The sequence below is a fragment of the Panulirus ornatus genome, chromosome 8, assembly GCF_036320965.1.
Source record: "Panulirus ornatus isolate Po-2019 chromosome 8, ASM3632096v1, whole genome shotgun sequence".
NCBI classification, from domain to species: Eukaryota; Metazoa; Arthropoda; class Malacostraca; order Decapoda; family Palinuridae; genus Panulirus; species Panulirus ornatus.
The window spans coordinates 3,979,535-3,996,699 of record NC_092231.1 but is presented as its reverse complement, the minus strand read 5'-3'; the positions used below and the strand labels follow the sequence as shown (position 1 = coordinate 3,996,699).

Sequence of the window (17,165 nt, the reverse complement as noted above, 5' to 3'; positions counted from 1 at the left end):
GAGTTACGAAACAGAGAAACATTCCCAGACCCCTAGGCGGAAGGCGTGCCGCGCGTGATGACCCATCAACCTGGAGGTGGGAGTTACGTCAGTCATCGTACATCGTCGGCTGTTTCCAAGGCCGAGCACCCGGACAGTGGGCGGAGGATCAAGTTCTGTGGATTTTTTTTTTTTTTTTTCGTCACTGAAACATTCTGCCTGGGTGTATTAAGACAAAGGTTTTGAATTTAAGAAAATGAAATTAACTTCCCATCATAATGAATCAAGGAGATACAAAGGGAGGAAGACATGTATGTATGTTGCGTGGTAAGAATTTTTGGAGTGGACCACGTGATCTGTCTAAGGAGCGGAAATAGCTGTAACTGTATGGATGTTGCTCTTATGGAAATACGTAATGGCAACTTGGTAGACCCTGTTGTGACGTCGTAATACCATCTGGAGGTTCTGGTTGACCCTATTGTGATGCCATAACATCATCTGGAGGTGTATTAGAACCTGTTGTGATGTCATCACATCATCTGGAGGTTCTGGTAGACATTTATGTGATATAACATCAGCTGGGGCTTCTGGAAGACCCTCTTAAGATGGCATAACATCATCCGGAGGTTGTGGAAGACGCTTGTGATATAACATCAGCTAAAGGTTTTGATGGACTTTGTGTCTCATCAGCTGGAAATTCCGGGAAACCCATATGTGAGGTCATAACATCAGCTGGTAAACACATGGAATTCGTATGGTTCATTGTTTCATGCGTTGCATCCACCATTGCTGGAGCCTGGAATGTCGGCATCAACTAAGCAGCTGCATAAAAGTTGCTGCCTGAGCTTAGAATATTGTGGGGAGTTGCATGTTCAGCCTAATTGCTGTTGTGTTGCCGTTTCCATTCAAGCATTTGTAACGTTGAGACCAGACCCGTCAGGTAGTGTGTGTGTGTGTGTGTTTTGCTGTATTCTTGGTTGTGGTTGGTTGGTTTGGTTTGTTGATGAGGTGCGGTGTTGGTTGGTGATGGAAGTTAGGGTGTGGGTTGGTGTTGGAAGGTTGGGTGTTGCTTGAGGGCAAAGAAAATAAGAATGTCGGGAAGAACCGATTGTAAAACAAGAATGTCGGTAAGAACCGATTGTAAAATAAGAATGTCGGTAAGAACCGATTGTTGATAATGATGGTGTTGGAACACATAGGCTCAGGTACCGAGCTGTGTTGATCCATTTTTTTAAGGTGTCTGACACCACAATTTCTCGCTGCAGGGCCAATTTTTCATTCTCTCTCTCTCTCTCTCTCTCTCTCTCTCTCTCTCTCTCTCTCTCTCTCTCTCTCTCTCTCTCTCTCTCTCTCTATATGGGTCAAGTTGATCAATTGATCCGTCATAACTTTCGCAGCCCGCTCCACTTGGCGTCTCGTGAATGACCACGCCAATATTTATGTTGCATTACCAGATGACTGATCGACTTTCGTTGCCATGCCATTGACACACGACTCGGGCATAACAGTGTCATGTTTGGTCACGTCGCACACCCCCCTGGGCTATTTCTCTCATGGTTCACACCACATCCTAAAGGCACTGTATCATCGGCCATAGCGATCATGTGGCTCTGAAGGTGTCTTGATCATCCCATGTCATCTTGCTGTTGCCTCCACCATCCCCTGCCGTCAACACGACCAGCCCCAGCCTGACGGTTCACCTTATCTTCCACCACCTACTCTTCCCTATCATCTCATTTTTCTTCATCATCATCATATGTTTTAGCTTTCTTCCCGTTTCTATCCTATCATTCCTCCTTTTTTTTTTTTTTTTTTTACACGAGGTCAGAGGGCGGTGGTTACATTGTCTCCCCGCAGTTAGTCGGGTTTTGGGGTGTGGCGGGGTTTCTCGTCGGGGAAGTGGTTAGCATTTCGGAATTTTAATTCACCGACTGGGGTTCGAGTTTCGGCGCGGGCAGACTGCGCACAGCTCCGCTCATTGCGCTGGGTTAAAGCGCCGTAGCTCTGACAAGACCAGCTATTCGACAGCTTGTGCTTCGGCTCGAGTGTCCCCAGGGTGTGTGTGTGTGTGTGTGTGTGTCCGGGGACACGGTCCTCACTAACAAGCCCATGGGATTTACCAGGGGAAGGCACTTTATTACTATGTTTAGCCCTCATTACCATTCTTGTCTTCCCTCGTTACCATTCCTCTGCCTTCATTACCATTCCTTACCCCCCCTCTCTCTCTCTCTCTCTCTCTCTCTCTCTCTCTCTCTCTCTCTCTCTCTCTCTCTCTCTCTCTCTCTCTCTCTCTCATTCCTTAGTATATGTCTCTTATAGTGAATGATTATGTATTTAATGATTTTCTAACAAAAAATGATCAGTATTCCTTGTGGGTGCAGCTCGGTTGACATGGCTCCCATTGATTACGAATGACTTCGTCTTGAAGTCAGAACAGCTTTTGACTCGCTTCCTCGAAGGAAGGGGGTCTCTGGTAACCTGTGGTTTAAGCACAAAGACTCGTGTCCATCATCATGTCTCCAAAAAGTGATGTATGAGGCGCTGTTGAAACCAGGAGAGGAAGCCCAGGTTTATTGATGTTTATATAGTTTCCAAACTTTTATTACGTGGATGTGATAATCTAATGCTACTGGTGTGTGTGTGTGTGTGTAGTAACAGCCCGGTACTGGAAGATCTGAACACATGATGTATCTCCCCTTCTGTCTAGTATGTTCAGAAGAAGAGTGGCTCTGGAAGACCTGGACACACTCGTGGTGTATGTGGTCTTCAATCTGCTGTGTTCATTAGCGGATTGGTACCAAAATGAACCTAAACTTGTTGTAAAGACAAGCGTCCACGTGCCACCTACCCTCGTATGAAGCCGTACACTCCCTCACTGCACGTGAGATCGAACATTGACAATAACTTTCACGACAGTTCACCACGGCGCTGGTGAATATACACACGGCAGATTCAGCAGCTTCTAAGGCCTCTACAATTCTACTGCCTTAAACTAGCACATCACGCTACATATGGATGGTGTAAACAGCATTATTGGATATGTTAAGTCCTGTGTTATATGCTGTCGACCTGTTGACCTACTCGCATTAATACCTAGTACCACAGTGGACGACCGTTATTTCCAACAGAAATACATCAACCACAGGTTCGTCTTATCCAGCCTAGCTTTGTGTGGATGTGCCAGAGCGTCAGTGTGGCAACCTTGTTTGTTCCATCGCTGAACGGTGTTGGCTGGAGCCGCTGGAGGCTGTTCATTGTGCGCTTTGCTGGGATGATGTGAAATAACTTTACCAGGGTCAGGGTGCATACCTAGGTAAACGCATCAGGGTCAGGGTTCGCTGATGACGAGGGTAACACTGGTTCACTGATGACGGGGTAACACTAGTTCACTGATAACGGGGGTAGCCTTGGTTTACCCATAAACTCCCGTGTTTCTGCGTCAACCAGAATCTTGATCATACGTGACACATGTACTTCCGTTCCTGTGCAAGATTTTCTTACCTTTGTCATTGTATGGGAAAAGTCTTTTGACGGTGTAAATATTCATATTGCTTTTCTCCTGTGTATATAACTGTGTGCTGCACTAAGTGACCCTTCTCAGAGGGGACATTTTGAGCATTCATTTGGCTTCTCACTAGTATGATTGACCGTGTAATTCCCCGAAATACCTTGGAAGAGGGACTTCTGATACTGTGAACATGTGTTTGGCTTCCCTCCCGTATGAACATATATGTGCTGCAGTTAAGTCATTCTCGAGAGGAAAAGTTTTGGTTTTGTAAACTTCCGTATGGCTTCTCTCCTGTGTGAGTTGTCATGTCCCTCACTAAATCAGTCTCCTGGGAAGGGACCTTTTGTCAATGTGAACATTTATGTGGCTTCTCTCCCATATGAATAGTCATGTGCTGCAACAGACCCATCCTTATGGCGAAGGTCTTTCGATACTCCGAATATTCATGTAGGTAATCTCCTGTATGAATAGTCATGTGCTCCATTAGATTATTCCCCAGGAGAAGGTATTGTGGCAAAGCGAACATGCAAATGGCTTCTCTCCTGCATGAACAATCATGTCCTACATTAAATGACTTCTCAGGGAGAAAGTCTTTTGGCAGTCCAAACATACAAGTCCACGTGCCTTACTAAACGAATCCTTGGGGAGGTCTTCTGGGACTGTGGACATTGATATGGCTTCTCTCCAGTGTGAACAGTCATGTGCTTCAGTAAAGTACCATCTTGACAAAAGGTCCTTAGGGATTTTTGAAGTCAGTGTCAGTGTACTAGCAGTGAGAGCAGAGACTGTCTCAGACGAATAGTGTATCAGATCAGTACATGTATTCATCACATTTCTCATGACGCTGACCTTGCTAGGTGGACAAACATGTTCAATGTATAATGAAGAATGCTACTCATATTTATCTCGTTGCCAGGCAACGACCTAAACACACACACACACACACACACACACACACACACACACACACACACACACACACACCTGGCTTTGGCTCAGGTGTGTATGTATCAATGGTAAAAAACGTAGTACATACATACAAGGCTAAGAAACTAGGCAAAACGAATGTAGACCTCCTCAGATAGTAATTAAACACACACCTGAATAACCCGATCACAACCGTAAGTGTTTGAACTAGTTTACCAACGTCTTAAGCTAACTTTTTTTCTTGAACGATACGAGGAACAACCAGACAGTATAACTAGAAATTAAGCAGGAAACTCATTAGAAAGATGTTAAAAAAAAGTACTTTTAGGGTGTAAGAGTTCTGGAGGAATGGAATAAACTGAATGATGAAATTGTGAATGTGGACGACATAAGGAAGTTTGACAAGTTACTTGGCGACAAAGTTCAAGAGATGGAGCCCAACCACTGTAGACTCCATACAGTGGGAGCCCAACCATACCTCTCTCCATACAGTGGGAGGAGGTATTTACTCAAAAGCTGACCTGAAGGGACGCTTCCTCCCTAGTTGATGGAGACCACACCTGCACCACTTGATGGAGACCACACCTGCACCACTTGATGGAGACCACACCGGCACCACCTGATGGAGGCCACACCTGCACCACTTAATGGAGGCCACACCTGCACCACTTGATGGAGACCACACCTGCACCACTTGATGGAGGCCACACCTGCACCACTTGATGGAGACCACACCTGCACCACTTGATGGAGGCCATACCTGCACCACTTGATGGAGACCACACCTGCACCACTTGATGGAGACCACACCTGCACCACTTGATGGAGACCACACCTGCACCACTTGATGGAGGCCTTACCTGCACCACTTGATGGAGACCACATCTGCACCACTTGATGGAGGCCATACCTGCACCACTTGATGGAGGCCATACCTGCACCACTTGATGGAGACCACACCTGCACCTCTTGATGGAGGCCACACCTGCACCACTTGATGGAGACCACATCTGCACCACTTGATGGAGACCACACCTGCACCACTTGATGGAGGCCATACCTGCACCACTTGATGGAGACCACACCGGCACCACTTGATGGAGGCCACACCGGCACTACCTGATGGAGACCACATATACATATCAACATATACACATATACATACGTATACACAGCCATATACATATATACACATGTACATATTCATACTCGTTTGCCTTCCATTCTCGGCGCCAACCCGCCCCGCGAGAAACAGCATCGCCACCTTTGCCTCAACGAGGTAGCGCCAGGAAAACACAACAAAGGCCACATCCGTTTACACTCACTCTCTAGCTGTCATGTGTAATGCATCGAAAACGCAACTCCCTATCCACATCCAGGCCCCACAGACCTTTCCGTGGTTTACCCCAGACATTTCACATGCCCTGGTTCAGTCCTTTGACAGCACGTCGACTCCGATATACTGCATCGTTTCAATTCACTCTTCCTTGCACGCCTCTCACCCTCCTGCATGTTCAGGCCCCGATCGCTCAAAAAAAAAAAAAAAAAAAAAATCGCTCCATCCTTCCACTTCCAGTTTGGTCTCCCGCTTCTCCTTGTTCCTTCCACCTCTGACACATATATCCTCTTTGTCAATCTTTCCTCACTCATTCTCTCCATATGTCTAAACCATTTCAGCACACCCTCTTCTGCTCTCTCATCCACACTCTTTTTATTACCACACATCTCTCTTACCCTTTCATTACTTTCTCCCACTAACCAAGAAGCGTCAGGAACTAAAGAATAATGGCCTCATTTGCACACATCCATAGCCACCTCCCTAACACTACTTTGTCTGTTTCGTATGCCCTGGTTCAGCCCATCGGCAACATGTTTCTTTACATACAATGCATCAGTTAATTTCGTTCCATTCCGTGCAGGTCTCGCACCCTCCTGCCTATGGTACACAGCCACCACAGTTTGTGCGTAATGAGACCGTATACATTTGCTTTCTTATTCCATCGAGGCCGACGTTACGACCCTTGGGTATGACGACCTGCCCATCGTACCTGAGGGTTGTTCAGACTCATTCGTCATGGCTATACAGAGCCATTATGTTCGTGTGATGACCACAGAATTATTAAGTTATCCCCCACAATCTACTTTCTAGTCTTGCACCAGTGAAGGCCAGGAAACCTCTTTCCTATTGGTTCTTGAGAGATACTAGTCTTATCTGTGATTGGGTCCTTTGCTTGCGAAACTCTTAGCCAACCTCAGCATCGCCTTCAGCGTTCTAGGGACACTTGCTGCCAAGTGTCTCGTCACCAAAAGATCGCAGGCAGTCACAGGACAGGATGGTCATACACTCCGAGACTCTGGTGGGCCAGGTGAGTGATTGATATAGAAGTTTCTTAGTTTATGGACCAATGGTGACATGGTCCACCTGTGTGAGGATATGGACTGTTTGAATGCGTCCAGCACTGATGATATGAACACCGCTGATGACGTGGTGACATTGGTGACACTGATGGAGCTGTCTTTAAGGAGACGTTTACTGCAACTGATTGAAGTAGTGACTTCGACTGCATATTGAGATTGGTGAAGTGTAGACGCTGGCGTCATAAATGGCGTCGCTTCATCGTTACATTTTTCATGTGGACCAAATGATTTAGAATGCTAAGCTGGTTTATACCACTTGCATCAATCTTTTGTTATAAGTTGCACTACGTGGTGTTACCACTTATCAATCTCATGTTACCAGTTGCATCAGTCATTTGTTACCACTTATGTCAGTCGCTTGTTATCAATTACATCAGTTACATGATAACATTTGCATTAGTCATTTGTTATCAGTTGTTTGTCACCTTATGTCATTTGCATCAATCATGTTACCAGTTGCATCATGCACTTTTTACTAGTGTATCAGTCTGTTCCAAGTTGCATCCAATTCTTTGTCACTTGCATTTGTCACTTGGTACTATTTGCATCAGTCACTTTAACCATTTACCTCAGTCACTATTGCCAGTTTCATAAGTCACTTGTTATTAGTTGCATTACAGTTGTGTTAGGCACTCTTACCAGTGATGTCATTAACTTGTTTCCTGTTGATTAGTTACAGTTACCAGTTACATAAGCCATTTATTACTAGATGCATAAGTCACTTGTAACGAGTTGCATTTGTCACTCGTAACCAATGGCATTCATAACTATTACCAGTTGCGTTATTGAATACTACTTGCTGCATCATCCACTTATTATCAGGTGCATCAGTCACATTACCGTTGCATGAGTTAGTGTTGCCAAATGCATCATTCATTGCTGGTAGTAGGTGCATCAGGCAAGCTTGAACCCACACCAGTTACTGCTGACTTGTGCACACATTCCCTGCCGTATAGTGCACCAGACCCTGTTCCTTGTGAATTTCCAATTACCTAGTAGGGTGTTTTCACCCCATGCTACCAATCGCCTCTTGCAGTATCAGTTATATGATGCTTAGTATGCCAGGCACAAAGTTACTTTTGGGAACATTGTACTGGTTACATGCTATATTGTATTCTTATATACCAATCACAAGTATAGTACATGTTTGATTTCATCAGTGATTTACTATGTAGCAAGTCATTTGATGCCCTCTATACCCATGCCCTGCTATTGCATGCACCAGTTACCTTTGATTTAAGGGGACCTGTTACCCACTTTGCATGCCACTTCCCTTGCTGCTTAAAGCACCTCTCTTTGGTCTGTTTAGTCTTCCTTTGACAGTTCGGTCTCTGAATAGTTTCTTCTGGACTTAAAAGGTTGTGGTACTTAAGAGTTGACGTATTATACTATATTATTTTCATACATGACTCTTTACTTATCCCAGAAATATATTGTTTGGTTGTCATTAATGTATAAGAGTTGACGTATTATACTATATTATTTTCATACATGACTCTTTACTTATCCCAGAAATATATTGTTTGGTTGTCATTAATGCATCTTTCCTTAGGTCTTATGTATTATGTTTTCTTGAATTACCTATTTGTACTCTGTGGAGAGGGAGTTTAACACTCATGGGGCCCATTTCTTGAACACTCGGTTATTATGCAGCCTTTTAGATTTATGTATGCTGTGTGTTTGACAGATCCATCTTGATTCTAGAATGATTATTAAGTGTATGCCTCCAAGAAATTATGTCATTCACCAGAGTCCATTATGGAAGAAAGCTATCATGATTTAGTGTTTTATTGTCAGCGGTGAGACATTCTATGGTATTATATTGTTGATTATGATGAGTCTTAAGATGCTTTGTTGTGACCAGTCATAAATCATTCTTTGGTGTTGTGGCAAGTGGAGAGCCATTCAGTGGTATCATGCTGTGGCCAGTAATGAATCACGTTAAACTGTGTTGTGATCAATTGTAAGTCATTCTGTGATGTTGTGGCCAGTCATGAGAAATGTTGGGCAGTGTTGTAGCCCACAGTGAATCATTGTGCAGTATTGTGTTGTGGTCTATTGTGACTCACGTTGCGCTATTTTGGCCGTTGATACTTCATTTTGTATGACTGTGTTGTGTTGTAATTAGTAGCAAGTCATCCTTTAGTATGTCTTGTGTCTTTACTGAATAGTGCTGTGGCATGTGTATGGTCAGAAAGGAGTTCTGCAGTGGTGTGTATGTTGTGACTAGTGGTGATTTAGTGATTCATGCTTTTTTAATGTTATGGTTGCTGGTGTGTAATGTATTGGTATACTTATTTGTACAATCATCATCAGAACTTTCTTTACTTTCAGACTGCTTTCTGAATTTTTGTATTGTCTACAGTCACAGTTTCTCACTGTGCTTATTCTGTTCACCCACTGTTTGATGACTGAAGAAGCACTTCTGCATATTTTTTTGCTTCATGCTTATTTTTGTGATTTGACCTCTTGTAAATTTTTCTTTCCTGGTGACAAAAAGTTTCACTCTCATCAATTGTCAGTTTCATGCAGAAGCTTAAGAGTTGTAATCTTATTCATCCTTGTTTTTCTTTTCCACCATGAACATATTCATAGCAGCTTATGTCCCTTTCCAACACAATTCCCATCTCATGGGTACCAATCTATGTTGCCTTTCATGAAATCATATGTTTTAGAGCAGTGTTATTCATGTTTCTTCTAAGGGAACTCTCCACTGGAGATGGACAATCCAAGTTAGATATGATTTATTACGTGAATGTTTTCCTTCACATTTCTTCATTTGTATACTTAAATGCACATATGACATTAACTATCACACAGTGTGCCTACTTAACAGTTCTTATGTAATGATATGGTTATATGCAAGACCCTGTGTTATCCCCAGAGTCCCACAAGTGTGCATGAATGTTTTGTGCTTTGTGTTGTACCTCTGTGCACATCAGTCTGTATACTTTGTATGTACTTGCCTTATTGCAACTGCCTAATTGTTCAGCATTTGGTAGAAGCTGAGCACCCAGAGGACCCTATCTCATAAACTCTCTATATTGCCACACACTTCTTATTTAAATCCTCTTTAGTGTCTCTTTTCAGTCTTATCTATAACTATAGAAGTACTTCTTCACATCCTTTCTAGCATCCTGCTGAGTCTCCCACTGTGACCTCTCATGAATCCTTTTTGCCAGTTTCAAAGCACTCTTCACTCTAGTTACATACTCTGTTAACTTATAGATTAATGTACATTTCTTATTTTTATCACTGTACTTTGAATTTGATTAAGTTGAACCTCATCAGTCATACATCGGACTAACGTTAGAGCATGTCTAACTCACTTTGCTGTATTCTTCGTCATTCTTTACTTTTTTAGTGATTTTAGCATGATCTATAAACATGTTAAAAGATAATTCAATCCTTCTGGCAAGCCATTTACACAAGTCAAGTAATTTACTCAAGAATATTATATTGTGCTTTTCTTATTTCTTGCTCTTAAAACCTCACAAATACCAAGTGCTTGTTTTGTTGCCTGTATCTTTTCCATATTATCTTCAAGTGTTCTTCAGCTGTTTGACATATATTGTTGAAGTATGTCTTATTCTTTTTTAGACCTTTTCTATCCAGCCCCTACACATGTTTCCCTTGTCATAAAATTCTTATTGTAGATTCAACAAAACCTTTAGTAACAGACTCTATATTCTGTGTAATTCCATTTTTATACTCCCATAGATATGTTTTAGCTCAGTATAATTACCATAGTTGTATCTCCTTTCTGAGTATGGGAGTATGGTTTTCCCTTTGATCTTCTTTTAGATGTTTTTATTAATCGTTTAATCAAATTCAAGCACCACCTGGTCACTTTTTTATTGTGTGATGTGGTTACTGATATATTCTGTTTCTGTGTTACAGATAGAAATGGAATGTTATATTAAGGGAGAATTTGTTTGGGTCATCTGCCTCCAAGGTAATTTTTGGATTACTGAACTATGATTCATGTTGCATTTTTAATACCTCAGTCATCATTCAACTATTCATGTGTATTCCCTCTTCTGCTCTTTGTGGGCTGATTATACTTGTGGTCCTTGATTGCATTTTGCTTGTGAACAGAGACAGGTTTTCTCTGTCATTGATGGGTCTTCATCTTTTTCTTTTATCTCCTAAGTCTCATGATATTATGGGTTTATGGCCTGCCTTTCAGTTCATTGTACAGTTCATTTACCTTCCTTTACTAAATGAACTGTGGCTATTTCAGGTCTGCAAGGCATTTATGCCTACCTTGTAGGGAATATTGTACTCGTTCTAGTCTTGACCCCAGGCACATTCTTCTCATTGGTACATGTTTTTGGCATGTTTGGAGTGGTTCTACAGTCAAGCAATTCACGTACACTTTTAATATTTTACTACTCGGATGTGAGTTCCACTGTAATGTAAACAGCTCATTCTTAACTTCCCAATTTATATGCTTTTACTGTGACAGTTTTGCATCCATATTGTCTTTATTAGGATGTGATCTGAGTAATGTTTATTTGAAATGCAATATTACATATGAAACGCTACAAAAGTCATGTAAAAAGCAAATTTTATCATTTATTTTATTAAGTTGGTCCTGCTATTTTTGGAATAGAAGAAAACTTGTCACAGTCCGGATAATTCCAATTTATGTAGCTGTTCATCTAGGCTACATCTGGTTAGGCGCTTGGCTTCAGTGTTGTTTCATGGCTGTTTTCACCTGACACATTCATTTCTCCTAAAAAGATTATATTTGATACTGGACATTTTTTTCTATAAATGATTGTGGTCTTACATCTGATCACTTACAGGATAGTGTGATGACCAAGTACAGAATTGTGTTATATCCAAGTAAATGTATTCAGTCTTGACAACTGACACTTCTACATATCATTTGAGGAATTCATTTGTTAAGAAATAGTAAATGAATGTGTTTTACTTAACCCATCTCCTCCAAATATCATTCATGTCCTGTTACACCTGTAAAGGTTATGATTTTGGATCTAAATCTTACTGTCCATGTAATCAAACCTTTTTACTTATTTTGTTAAATCTTTCTCAAAGGTGCCATACTTTTTTGGTATTTTAGAAATCGTAAACTTGTCTTATTTCAAACAGTTTTGCTAGTTTGTATGTATTATGAATGTAGATGTTAATAATAGCTTTTCTGAAATTTCAGGGATGGGTATGGAAGAGAAATATGGGAAACGAGAGGATAGGCTTACATAAATTTTGGCTTCTGTTATGGAAGAACTGGATCTTACAACGGCGGAAAAAGGTATGCACGTGGGAATCAATTTACAATATTTTGTTGGATGTAGTGTACAGATTGTTTATTATAGTCTTGAGTGACTTTAACCTCCATATACCACAAACACCATGTCATGCTACTGTATTACTTTCAGAACAGAAATTGGGCACAGAAGTACTGTACAGTACTGTACTTTGTGTATCATATATCTCGGTGTGAAGATATACTGTACTCTACAGTAGTCGTACTTGTTTTCCTCCCTTGGCAATGTGACATCCATATTGGTATGAGCACATTATATGAAACACTGTGAGCTGTCATTTGCAACTTTCATGAGCAATATTGTGTGTGTGTGTGTGGAAATAACTTGTGTAATTACCTATTTAGCTATTTGGTCTCCATCTCTTGGACATTCTCTTACTATCATATATCTTCTTAAATCTGTGTATGCTGTATGTATTAACCATGTTCCCAGTCATTTAATTCCATTTACCCATTACTGTTGAAATATAAAATTATTTTTTTTTTTACTTCTTTTTTAACAAGTTTCTTGCTTAATTTTAGTTAGATTCTCTGGTTTCTCTGCCCCTACATTTTACGAAGAACTCTTCCATATCCATGTCATTGACCAATTTTGAAAACTTAAGGTTGTGATCAGGTCATCCCTCACTCTTCTGTAATTCAAGGTAAGCAAATGTAAAACCTTTAGTCTTTCCTATAACTCAGCTCTCCTAATTTTGCCACTATTTTTGTTTCCCTCTTCTGGAGCTTCTCTTGTACCTCACTGCTTTTTTAGGTGCAGTGACCAAACTTTAGAGGCATACTTATTTTTTACGTTATCTCCACCATACACCTGACAACCCATATAGGAATTAATTTCTGATTTTCACTTTCACAGCAGAATTCAAAGATTAAGTTACCAAGGGTATTGACACTTCAAATACAATGGTATATAGTATGAAGGTATGAAGAAGTACTGTATGCAAATTAGAGTCACTACTTTTTAGTTGTTCACCAATATTTCATGCCAAATCCCCTTTTGCAATATCAAAATATGTTTAGAAGTAGATATGTGAGACAAACAAATAAGGCTTTTTATCATGCAGAGCAGATGTCTATGAAAGTTGTTTCTTATTTATGATTCTCCTTTTACAATATAAAGCTTATGAAGAATCTCGTTCCACTTTTTTTTCTAGGTCAAAACTCAAAAACTCAATTGTCAGAATGAAACTTTACAGGCAAGGTGGAGATGATCTGTGTTTCTCTGAAAGATTAGAATGTTAGACTATTTCTCCACTATATATAGCTATGTCCAACACAGAATTTTGTTAGCTTGTTTTCTCACAAAGTATAAGTGCTTGTTAATTTAGACTTTCCCACTGTAACTTGTCATCTGCTAGTGAATACTGGTGCATGAGAAACAGATGATAGGTTATGGGTGTGTGAAAGTTTCGCTGTTCCATCTAAAAACTTCATGGATTCTGAATGCTTACTTTTTGTCTTATAATCATAACTCTGCATCAAAAGTTTTGATTATCAAGACCCAGTGTTTCATGATAACATGAGTAGGATATAGGAAGAAACTTGAAAAATAGATCTAGTTGAATGTGATAAATTTTCTCCTAAATGAAAGAGTCTTTCTTAGTCATTACTGAAAGACTGTAATGAAAACATAAAGTCTAATATGGTCAAACCAACAACAGTTGCAGGGATATTGAACATGAGTTGAGGTAAAGCTGTGAGACATTTCTATCCTAGCTCTAAGATAGGTTTAAGATAGTCCCATTCCATTCCATTAATTATCCCTGGGATAGGAGAGAAAGAATTCTCCCCACATATTCCCTGCGTGTCGTAGAAGGTGACTGAAAGGGGAGGGAGTAGGGGCTGGAATTCCTCCCCTCTTGTTTTTAATTTTCTAAAAGAAGGAACAGAGAAGGGGGCCAAGTGATGATAGTCTCTCATAGGCTCAGTCCTCTGTTCTTCATGCTACCTCTCTAATGCGGGAAATGGCAATGGTATAAAAAAAACAAAGAAACATTCCATTAACACTTGATAATTGCTGAGAATTTAAAGCTAAGACAATAACTTTTCCACAGATTCAGACAGTGATTGAAGTTGTGCTACCTGTGGTGTTCTGTGTCCTGCTTGTTATAATTCGAGATCTAGCACCGTATGGGGTTTTCCCAAAGCCCACATACTACAAGCCATTTGAGATCTCAGAATTACCATCAAACTTAACGTAAGTTGCTCATGGATTAAAAAAATTTTGCATGTGTATGCAGATCATGATTGAATGTTCACTTCAGTACATCATGTTATATGAAACATTATTTTTATTTTGAATTGAAAAAAGGCATATTATATTGTAGATATTCTTCAACATAATAGTATTACTGCTTAACATTAACATGTTTCAATTTCCATAATTTCACTGAATATATTAGAGCATTTTTTTTTTTTTTTTGCTGGAGTACAATCAATTATTCAGAAAGAATGCAATAGCTTTTGAACACTGCAATCATGGGAATGCAGGAGTGAAATTTGAATCTTTGACATACGGTAAGGGTTTATGTGGCTCAGAGCCATGTTGTCCCACATATGCGGGTTTGATAATATTTGAAGTGTTCAACTTTTAATAGGTTGGCCCATAAAGAGGCTACTCAGTCATTGTTTTTTCACTTTATTATACAGATTCTGATACTTTCTGTCTGTCTCTCAATCCATTTGTCAATCTATCACTTTGCATACATGTAGTCTTCATTCACATGAACCAGCATGAAATGCTGTCCTTGCACCCAGTCCCCTATCATTTTTCTAACATCCTCATCCTGAATTACCTTAGTCTTAATGAATTCTGTGTTTTTTTCTATCCATCTATTTTGCAGATTGCCTCTTGTATTTGTACTTTTTGCTGTACTGCTGTATATCTTGACCATCCTGTCATCTGCAACATGTTCTACATAATCATACATATGTCTTTCAGATAACCCCTTTTTCTCTCATCTACAATTTTATTTTGTCAACCCTTGCAAGTTATTCATCACTACTGTTCTAATTTTTAACCTCTCCAGACCTATGTACTTAAGGTTTTGCATGCATCAGGACCGGGATATATACTCTTTCCTGCATGCTTCTTGCACACTCTTTGCTTAGGTTTTTCCTGCTTACTAAAGCTTTCACTGCATCTCCGATTTTTTTTTTTTCCGCTGTCTCCCGCGTTTGCGAGGTAGCACAAGGAAACAGACGAAAGAAATGGCCCAACCCACCCCCATACACATGTATATACATACGTCCACACACGCAAATATACATACCTACACAGCTTTCCATGGTTTACCCCAGACGCTCCATATGCCCTGATGCAATCCACTGACAGCACGTCAACCCCGGTATACCACATCGATCCAATTCACTCTATTCCTTGCCCTCCTTTCACCCTCCTGCATGTTCAGGCCCCAATCACACAAAATCTTTTTCACTCCATCTTTCCACCTCCAATTTGGTCTCCCACTTCTCCTCGTTCCCTCCACCTCCAACACATATATCGTCTTGGTCAATCTTTCCTCACTCATTCTCTCCATGTGCCCAAACCATTTCAAAACACCCTCTTCTGCTCTCTCAACCACGCTCTTTTTATTTCCACACATCTCTCTTACCCTTACGTTACTTATTCGATCAAACCACCTCACACCACACATTGTCCTCAAATATCTCATTTCCAGCACATCCATCCTCCTGTGCACAACTCTGTCCATAGCCCACGCCTCGCAACCATACAACATTGTTGGAACCACTATTCCTTCAAACATACCCATTTTTGCTTTCCGAGATAATGTTCTCGACTTCCACACATTCTTCAAGGCTCTCAGAATTTTCGCCCCCTCCCCCACCCTATGATCCACTTCCGCTTCCATGGTTCCATCCGCTGTCAGATCCACTCCCAGATATCTAAAACACTTTACTTCCTCCAGTTTTTCTCCATTCAAACTTACCTCCCAATTGACTTGACCCTCAACCCTACTGTACCTAATTACCTTGCTCTTATTCACATTTACTCTTAACTTTCTTCTTTCACACACTTTACCAAACTCAGTCACCAGCTTCTGCAGTTTCTCACATGAATCAGCCACCAGCGCTGTATCATCAGCGAACAACAACTGACTCACTTCCCAAGCTCTCTCATCCCCAACAATGTACACATATATATACATACACAGACACATACATATATACCCATGCACACAATTCAGACTGTCTGCCCCCATTCACTCCCATCGCCACCTCGCCACACATGGAATATCTTCCCCCTCCCCTCTCATGTGTGTGAGGTAGCACTAGGAAAAGACAACAAAGGCCCCATTCGTTCACACTCAGTCTCCAGCTGTCATGCAATAATGCCCGAAACCACAGCTCCCTTTCCACATCCAGGCCCCACACAACTTTCCATGGTTTACCCCAGACGCTTCACATGCCCTGATTCAATCCACTGACAGCATGTCAACCCCAGTATACTACATCGATCCAATTCACTCTATTCCTTGCCCGCCTTTCACCCTCCTGCATGTTCAGGCCCCGATCACTCAAAATCTTTTTCACTCCATCTTTCCACCTCCAATTTGGTCTCCCACTTCTCCTCATTCCCTCCACCTCCGACACATATATCCTCTTGGTCAATCTTTCCTCACTCATTCTCTCCAGGTAGATAAAATCATAGATGAATTGGTAGTAGTTGGTTGGCATTACCAGTACTACCCACCTGAGTATCAGGAGGGTTAGTGAGAGCTCCATCGTGAGCCAAGACTTCAGTGGTTATCAAGTTGCACTCCTCTGACCCAGGTAGCCGTCTTATCTTTCTTTCTCACCCGCATGAGGATTCCTGGCATTCTGTTCTCAAACATACAATTTCTCCTTGTCACACATAACACTTGACAATACTTAACTCACATAGCTCTTTCTTCATAACTCTAGATTTTCCTGTGGTGAATGCTATGTGATAGCACTGCCTTTTGGCATAATTGTAGGAAATTGAATATTTGAGGACAATGTGTGATGTAAGGAGGGTTGATTAATTAAGAAATAGTA

General features: G+C 41.0%; 1 protein-coding gene across 1 annotated transcript in view; it reads left to right on the top strand.

Annotated features, from left to right (window-relative positions):
* The first annotated feature begins 1,367 nt into the window (after window positions 1–1,367).
* Abca3 (ATP binding cassette subfamily A member 3) overlaps window positions 1,368–17,165 on the top strand; it is a 201,783-nt gene continuing 185,985 nt past the window's right edge. The window contains exons 1-3 of the mRNA XM_071663978.1: window positions 1,368–6,780; window positions 12,012–12,110; window positions 14,180–14,322. Of these exons, the coding sequence (XP_071520079.1) occupies window positions 6,748–6,780; window positions 12,012–12,110; window positions 14,180–14,322 (275 nt within the window). The 5' untranslated portion in view covers window positions 1,368–6,747. The remainder of the gene's footprint in view (window positions 6,781–12,011; window positions 12,111–14,179; window positions 14,323–17,165) is intronic.